This window comes from Cantharellus anzutake (genome assembly GCF_015039405.1).
Source record: "Cantharellus anzutake strain C23 chromosome Unknown EI90scaffold_41, whole genome shotgun sequence".
Classification (NCBI taxonomy): domain Eukaryota; kingdom Fungi; phylum Basidiomycota; class Agaricomycetes; order Cantharellales; family Hydnaceae; genus Cantharellus; species Cantharellus anzutake.
In genome coordinates this window covers 63,854-72,916 of record NW_024066991.1, presented here as the reverse complement: position 1 = coordinate 72,916, position 9,063 = coordinate 63,854, and the positions used below count along the sequence as shown (strand labels likewise).

The 9,063-nt window shown below is 47.3% G+C and overlaps 1 protein-coding gene across 1 annotated transcript; it reads right to left on the bottom strand.

Moving 5' to 3' along the window:
* Positions 1-6,300: 6,300 nt before the first annotated feature.
* On the bottom strand, positions 6,301-7,946 carry EI90DRAFT_3127014 (uncharacterized protein; the record flags this gene model as incomplete). The annotated part of the gene is made up of 2 exons (XM_039063973.1): positions 6,301-6,470; positions 7,454-7,946. 2 exons carry the CDS (start codon positions 7,944-7,946, stop codon positions 6,301-6,303), a joined length of 663 nt encoding a protein of 220 aa, XP_038913480.1.
* Between the last annotated feature and the right edge of the window lie 1,117 nt (positions 7,947-9,063).

The window sequence follows — 9,063 nt, the reverse complement described above, 5'->3', positions numbered from 1 at the left end:
GCTTCAAGAGGTCCAGAGCCCTAAATAAAATACATAAAAATATGATATCTTCGAGGACGACCTACTATAACAATGAACAACACATATGGAGGATTAGGATGTGATAATACAAAGGGGAATCAGGGGAGATGAACAAAAACCATGAAAACCACTAAACTACGATGGACCATGGCAGGAATTTTAGGGGAGGATATTCTAATGAAGTGGAGAGCTATAATACATTCGCTTGAGTAATTCTTGACTACTAGCAACCTTTTCTTTCGGTTCTAAACCTGAATAATTCACTCATTTACCATTTCAAGTCTCATTTTAACTAATGTCACTGGATAAAAATGGAATAAATCAGCTGAAGGTCTCAGCGCAGCCGTATGCATAGTAATGCGAAGTTTGAATTCAGAATCATCGAGTCATAGCGATTTTAATAGTAAATATGAGGAATTTGAAATAGGAAACTGTGACAAATGCAGCACAGTCAAGTTCTAATTATAACCATTAAAATAGTTTAGGCAAGGAAGGACAATAAGGATTCTAGGCACAGTCTGACTGCAGTAGAGCCGCAGTTCAGCGCAGTAGAACTATAGCGTGAAAATTTCATTTTTTATTCAGTTTGAGAAAAATACACTGTAAATAAATCCTGTAAATACGAGGTAGAGCGTGAAAAAGGAAGGCGACCCAAGGAGTATAAAAGGGAGACCCTTTCTGCAACTTTTCACCCCCCTCAGAGAAGTAAGAAAATAGAGTATTATTTTTCTCAAGCATTTCTGGTTGTCACTCCAGTGCGAAAAAGTGATATACAGTGAAGGTTGCCACTGTAGCAAAAGGCAGCAATTAAGGAGAGAAATATTAAGTAGATATTTCAACAGGAGAGCTGGTTAACACTCCAGATTTCAAAGTGTAAACACAAAACAGTTATTTTGCTACTGTTAAAACAAGCAATAAAATAAGACAAAAATAAAAACAAACTCAAGGGACACTCCAGACACAATCTAAATCATTAACTGAGTAGAATCTTTGAAACTTCACCAAGTAGAAGATTTCATTCAAGTTAAAAATCCAAATTAAACGATCCTACACAGAATTACACCCAGACAAATTGAGAAATTGCAATAAAGGAACAGCTCCGCAGGGCTTTGTTTATCTGTAAGTCAATTCCCAGAAACTTTTAGACTAACCCATAAAAATAGAATTAGCCAAAACACTCAGATTGGTACTATAATTACAACAAATATTACTAGTACACTTCCCCATCCTAAGTAAAGAACCAGGGAACAGCTTGGTGGTGGTCTTGTTTGAACCTCCCAACTGACCTTCCTTCGTTCTCTCCTTCAGCACTCCTCTCCGAGTTGCTGAGGCTGCAGTCCTTCTGCCTGTTCTCTACCACTGGCCTCCTTCCGGGGAAAGGTCCAGGAACACTGCCCTCCTCACCATGTATCTGACAGGGTCCAACAACTGTAAGTACAATGCAAACTGGGTGTAAGAAAAATAAGTGGTAGATGGTGGCGATGGGAACAGGAGGAATGTTAGCAGCTTGGCTAAAGGACAATAAGGCAAGTGACAATAAAATGAATAAATGAACCCATGAAGTCAATATCAACCATCAATATCGCTTCTCCACCGCGTATCTGTCGCCCTAACTCCCGTACCATTATTTTATCCTCTTCTCCTGATCCGTCGCTGTCCTTCAAGCTCAAAATCGTGTGATTTGGTGGAAAGTTGGTGGAGATATAACTGAAATGGTGGATAACTGTGAAATTTGGGGAAGTGGCAACATGAGTCTTGAGAAAAAAGCATGGAAAAAATAAAATAAAATGTGGAGCTGTTCCGTGGGCATTGGGACTATGTCGGAAGCTTGAGGGCGCTCGTTGGAGTCTCGAAAAACGCGATTCTGGCCTCATTTGTGCAGTACTTGCTGTGCCCTCCTACAACATGAAGACCATCCATTATTTAAAAACAAAAAGCTCTATGAGCTCACCCTCATAGAGCTCATGGAGCTTTTCAAGGAATGAAATCCCCCCAGAGATCATGCCCTCCTTCTTAGAAAGTTAAGGGCCATATGCTGATAAAGAATGTAGGCACAGTGCTCTGCCACAAGTTGCTGCAAGTGGGCTAGTAATCTAGCCTCCAAATGCATACAAATTCATGGGGAAGAAGTCTGTGATGTCCATGGGTCATCCTGGGTTTGGTCTGGGTGCTAAAAAAAAAACAATCACAAAAACTCCTTAAGATTTTACATGGGGTTTTTGGGTCTTCATATTTACATATCATGTGATGTTGTACTGAACATAGCCCATAAGAGGCTGAAATTCTATAACAGTTTGGTTCTTGGTTCAGTCCCAGTTCAAATCAGTTCTCTGAGAACCATGGCAACCCTAGTCATATCCAATGGGTGGTCCTGGATCACTTTCAACATATGCATATATGCCTTTAAAATACCTCATTCCTGGTTATTGATGTGCAAGAGGCAAGAATGAATTAGAAGCACCTGCACATGTGAGGTCACTACATGTATTAATCAACTCACATGTTATTGATAATGTGCCAGTGAACCAGAACTGTTAGGAGGATTATTTTTCACTCTTCAAAGACTGGGAAAATACCAGGATCTCCTATAAACCCTCTGAAGAATGCCCCCCCCCCCCCCCCTTCTCCTTACTCTAGGCATTTTGCTTGAGATAGAGGTTAGAATTTCTCGATTCATGTGGCTGGTTCATCTATTCATACAACAGCCCATAACAGTTGACTGGCCTTCACAATGCGATGCTGGAATACCTTGGTTCTAATCACTATACTTCCAATTGTCATGGCTGAGTTTCATGTTGGAATAGCTGCTTCAGCAAAGAAAAAGTCCCCTGGCCTTGGTGCATCAGGTGGCCAGGCTTGGGTGTATATGGTTATCCTCCCAGCACCAAATGGTGAGCTGAGCTCAGAAATGAAAATTTCTCTGGTTTCATGAATTTTTGTCTCAACAGCTGGTTGCCGTGAGGCAAATAGGTGGAAACACCAGGTTCCTGTGGAGGCCATCCCCTTTGGTTCACCATTGAGCACTAAAATTTGCAATGTTTCCATTACAATTTCCTATCAGCTTGACAGCTGGACCGACTCTAATGGAACAAGTGGAGGGTGCCACCCAGTTTATTCAGGACCTTCAGGTGGCTGGTATGCACACTTTGCAACATGTGGTTTTGCATCTAAGGAGGGGATTTACTTTGAAGCACGCCGGTGCCCCTCATATGTGTGTGAAGGCATGCCACCTTAGTGACCAACTAAGAGGAGGGCTACAGTAATTTGCCTCTGAAATGAACAGAAATTCAAGCACAAAGCACTCAATCTATTAGGGATGTTCACAGCACTCACAACTTGGGAAAAACAACTAAGTCACAAGAATGCCAAAACTCACCACTCTTGGGTGACAACTTTTGAGTAAGTTTTGAGTGCAGTACAAGGGAATTCACTGTCAAAGAAGCATGTCAAGAACATGCCAGGGTGGGATGTTGGATTGAGCATAATGAAGTCCAGGTGAGGGCCAGAGACACATCTGGAGGTGGGGTGGGGCTCCAGGGGTGATGAAGGGACTCACTTCAGTAGCTTGGAGGGAGCACTGCACCTGCTACATCCTTAGTGTTCCCAATTTGCTGCTGTTGGAAATACATGTATATACATTTTTGGACCTGTGTTTTAATCTTAGCAGTCTACTGTCATCTGGTCTTACCCTGGCCTCATTGTGGCCTCATCCCTATGGTTCTCTATATTTGTGAGGGGCTGGTGTTAGAAATGGTTCTGGAGGCAGATGTGGAGACTCAATAAAGGAGGGACCTTGTCCTCAGTGACTCAGGTGGAGTGCTGTGCCACTGCTTGTTGTTGGTGGGTCCTTTTCAATGCTATGGAGGCTGTCTTACTAGGGGAGCTTGGGGACATCTTGTGAGAGGGGACAAGGACAAAGGGAATCAGAAGGGGACAAAGGGAAGTCTGGATGAAGGAACAACACCTTAGGGTCAAGGGTTTGACTCTATGGTGCTTCCCAAGAATGGATCAGGAGAGAGGCCCAAGAGGAAGGAGGGAGGTTTATAATGGGGAATGGCTAACTGACTGAATTGGAAGGAAGCAATAGCAATAGGAACAAGGGAATAGGTGGGAGTGAATGGGACAATTCAGTAAGGCTGCAGGGTTCAGAGGTAATGGAGGTAATGGAGGTGGAGTTGGAAGTTCATGTCACATCCTCCCACATCCTTACACTTCTACTGCAGTCATCACCATACTGTCAGGGCACATCCCCAGACCCAGAGATGCCATGCCTGGTATTTCCTATGCAGGTATTAAGTTGAGAAGAAGGGTAACCTTCTGTTAGATACACAGATCCTGAATGTCAAACATGCCAATTCCAATGCAGATGTAAGCTCAACTAGGGGGTTCCAGGATGCTAGGTAGTGGTCCTGTTAGAATGGGGTGAGTGTGGACGATTCCGGAGTGGAACCAGAGACTTAGCAAGGAGGGACCTTGGTGTCAGGGCTCGGTCCTCGATCAGGGACAGCCCGACCTCAGTCCTAGGTGTGTGCGGTGTTCCGGGTGGTTGGGCGCTAGACCCTGTCCTCAGCTCCTCAAACTCACTGAAGGGACTAAGCGGGGATTGAGTTGAGAAGAAGGGTAAGTTTCCCTATTCCCCGCTTGGCTACTATAAAAAGGAAGTGTACTGTACAGTTCATAACGTGACTCTGGGTAGAAGCCGAGCATGTTCCCGCAACTTGGAAAAGGTGTCACATGGGTTAAGGCGAGTTGCTCGCCTTAACCCACGTGATTTTTCCCGCGGGCTCACATGCGGGCTGAAGTTGTGAGAGGTATGTAGGGATGGGGAGGTCTGGGAAGTGGGGGAAGTCTGGGAAGGTGGTTCTGGGGTGTGGTTGGGTGCCCTGACAGCGGGGTCAGGGGCCGATCCCTGACACTTGGCCTCAGCAACTCATGCAGAGTGCTGTGCCATTGCTGTTTGTCCATTTGGTCCTTAATTTCAGAAGCAGTGAGTGGGAAGTCTCTAGGGGGCATTTCTGGTCGACTTTAGACTGAAGGTCCAAAATGAGTATGTACAAGTGCCTGTATATACTGGAGAGACAAAAGCACAAGGAAATTAAAGGGGGTCCAAATCGGAACAAAGGCGTCCAAACGGAGACAAAGGGATGACGGAAATGGAGCAGTACCAAAGGTCATGGGTTAGACTCTGCAGTACAACTGAAAGGAGGTAGGGAGGGTGAAGCCCAGAGGGGCAGGAGGATGAGGTGAAGTGGGGTTGGTGACTAACAGGCTAAAATGGAAGGAAGCAGTAGTCCAAATAGGGATGAGGGGAAAGTGAGAAAGATACATTACAAGCGGTGAAAGTTCCAGGTATGGTCCATGGAGCTTGGAGGTTGTGGAGCTTACAGAGGTTGCAGAGGTGGGGTTGGAAGTCCAAGAAATGTTGGCAATGGTGTTTACATAGAATGAGGTCACCAATGCAATGGACTTAAGCCGAGGTGGAGTCAAAGTCTGAGGTCGGGGACATGACAGGATCTCGGAGTGAAGGTATGAACGGTGTCTGAGTACAGGGTACAGGACTGTGGCAGAAGGTTGTAACTTTGGCAGAGGTTGGCAGAATAGGGTCAGAGGGAGGAGAGTGACAAGAGGTGTGGCAAGAGGTGTGGGATGAGAGGTGTCACGTCCAAAGGTGGGTATCGGAGCAGACAGAGGTAAGGTAGGACTCAGGGGGGTGCTGAGTGGAGGGTCTGGAAGTTGGTTCGGGATCGGGTGGGTACAGATATAACAGACCTTGGCCTCAGCAACTCAAGGGGAGTCCTTAATTTCAGACATAGTGAAGAGGAAGTCTCCAGGGGGCTTTTCTGGTCGATTTAGACCAAGGGTCTAATCGAGTATGTACAAGCACCTGGTATATATAGGGAGATGAAAGCACAGGAAATCAAAGGTGGTCCGAATTGGAACAAAGGCATCCAAATGGAATAACAGAAGCGGTGTGGTGCTGAGGGTCATGGGTTAGACTCTATGGCACATCTGAAAGGAGGTAGGCAGGGTGAAGCCCAGAGGGGCAGGAGGATGAGGTGAAGTGGGGTTGATGACAAACTGGCTAAATGTAAAGAAGCAGTAGTCCAAATAGGGATGAGGGAGAAGTGCAGAATGTATACTACAAGCGGCGAAAGTGCCAAGATCGGTCTGTGAAGCTCAGAGGTGACAGAGCTTATGGAGCTTATGGAGATGGAGATGGAAGTCCAAAGAATATTGGCAATGGTGTTTACGTAGAATGAGGTCACCAATGCAATGGACTTAAGCTGAGGTGGGGTCAAAGTCTGAGGTCGGGACCATGATGGAATCTCGGAGCGAAGGCACAAGTGGTGTCTGAGTATGGGGTAGAGCAGCAGATGAGTGGGATGCGATAGATGTCCTGGAGGAGGTTTGGATTCGAGGACTTAAGACTTTTATTATAACTGGGGGAACTATTTACTGGAGGGGTACACATGTACATATATCAGCAACAATTGGATCCGAAGGTAAACAAAGGTTACCAAGGGGAAGGAGAAGTACATAGAAAAGAATCCACAGGACAAATAAGGAATAGGCAAAAAGGCCAAATTACGTCTGAGGTTTGTGGAGTGGAAGAATTAAAAACCAACTGAATGGCAAGGCCTGGACCTGTCTAAGAATAAGCAGGGGACTACAGAGGAAGATGTCCAGAAAGGTCCGGAGCATGGAAGTTGTAGTCCGGAAGATTGGGGTTGTAGAAAATATCAAATGATAAAACAATAAAGATTATCAAGACCGGAGGTGTGGAGACCAGAAGTAAGAAGGAGGGTGGATAGGCAAGTTGAGGTTTACTGTTAAAAACCCGGGTTGTGGAAGAGGGGATAAATGCGTGAGTCCGAATGCAGGTGGGGCTCAACTAGGGGGGGGTCCGAGGGCTCCGGTAGTGAACTGAAGCTTCTCAGGGAGCCCGGTTCTGCTGGATGGTACAAGAGGCTCTAAGAAGGACGCGGCCTCAGCAACTCGGAGGGAGCGCTGTGCCTCCGTTACATCTCAGTTAGTCCTTGTATTTCTTATGTCTGAGGTGTCTTGTAGAACGGGGACGGGAATCACTCAGAGGGACTTTGGGTGGCATTTTAGTCGAGATTAGAACTGAGGAACTACAGGTTCTAATCTATGTGTATTTAAAAGGAGGATGGGGAGGACTTTAGTCAAAGTCCGAAATGACAAAATGGGAAAACACCGAAAGGTACCGAATGATACCGAGAGGTACCGAAAGGTCCCGAACGATATCTAAACGGGGAACCGAGGTGTCGGGCCAAGGAGGGCGGAGTTGGAGGCCGGAAAATGAATGGGGAAGACAAATGGGTAAAGGGGGTTAGCCGACTGGATGGTAGTAAAAAGGTAGTCGTGCTAAGAATGGAAGGTGACTAATAAATGATAACGTGAGGGAGATCACCGAAGGATGCGGGTAGCTCCGAAAGCGGAGTTGCGTATCCAAAGGATGTTAGGTGACTCAAATAAATGAAATGGGTGGAGGAAGGGTTTAAGGGCATGTCACGGGATATCGGAGGTCCGTCGGGGTATCGGAGCAAATCCGGGGTCTCCGAATGTTCCGACTCGGGACCGAGTTTCCGGGATGGGAGTGGCCAAGGTTCGGTGTGCCGCAACCAGACCGGAGCTGAGACAGTAGGAAGGAAGGTGACTTGGGGAGTGGGGAGGCATGGTGTAGGGGATGGTGAAGTTGTTAGGAAGGTGTGGTGTGGTGGGAGTGCGCGGGGTCGGGATTCCGGGATATGACATTTACCAACAATGAGCAGGTCCATCTCCTTTGAACAAGAGGTCTGAGGAGGTGGAGGTGTGGTAGCGGAGGTCCAGAGGTGATGCGGATGTAGATGGGAGGTAGAGTGGGAGAGAGTCAAAGGAGGAGGTAGTCCTAGGGCCCTTGGCATTGACCAGAGGCAGCAGTGTCACGACCCGACATACCTGTCACTTCCATCAATGCGTCCTAGTGCCACTTGGCCCGTCCTGCCCGCTATCATCATCATCCATCCACCTGTCACCCTCATCCACACTTCCTCCCCTGTGCATGTACCTCCCAACCTAGGTTTTGTCACTCATTGTTCTTGCTTGCCTTTTGTTGACCAAGTTTTCCGATATTAACTATTTGTCTCTTTCTTCATTCATTAATATTGCGCTTGATCTGCCACTCCTTCCGGGCCAGTCCTATTTAGTTACTTGTGTTTATAACACGTGTAGGTTATGTCATATCCGTGCATACCCGACCCCGACCCGACTTCCGGACCTCCACCCTCTTCACCTCCGGAGTCATAACCTACCGCTGCTGTTCTGATACTCACCCTCGGTCCTGGCAACACACCTCCTCCTTACCTCTCCGACCCTATCTCCGTCCGCTCCGATACTCATCTCGGACCGAACACCGCCCCTCTTGCCACCCTCCTACTACTCCGCTCCCCCTTCACAACACCTCCACCCTCCCGTCATCCTCCTACACTTCCCCCATCCGCTCCAATACTCACCTTCGGACCTGACTACTCTTCTTTCCGCCACTCCTTCTCCCTTACCTTTCCCCTCTCTCCTCCCTCTGCTACTCCTCCGCCACCCTTCCGCCAAGTTACGACCTTCCACCGCTGTTCCGTACTTCGCACTTGGACACCGCTCGTACCTTGCTCCGAGCCTCCGTCATAGTCCCTACCTCGGACTTTGACTCCACCTCAGTCTTAGTCCATTGCATTGGTGACCTCATACTACGTAAACACCATTGCCAATATCCCTCGGACTTTCAACCCCGCCTCCGTAACCTCTGTAACCTCCGTAACCCCCAAGCTTCGCAGATCGCCTTCGGCACCCTCGCCGCTTGTAATGTATTTCTCGCATTTTCCCCTCATCCCTATTTGGACTACTGCTTCTTCCTATTCTAGCCAGTTAGTCATCATCCCCACTTCCCCTCATCCTCCTGCCCCTCTGGGCCTTGCCCTCCCTACCTCCTTTCGGATGTATCACAGGTCCTGCCTTATGACCTTCGGTACCGCTCCGCTTCTTCTACCC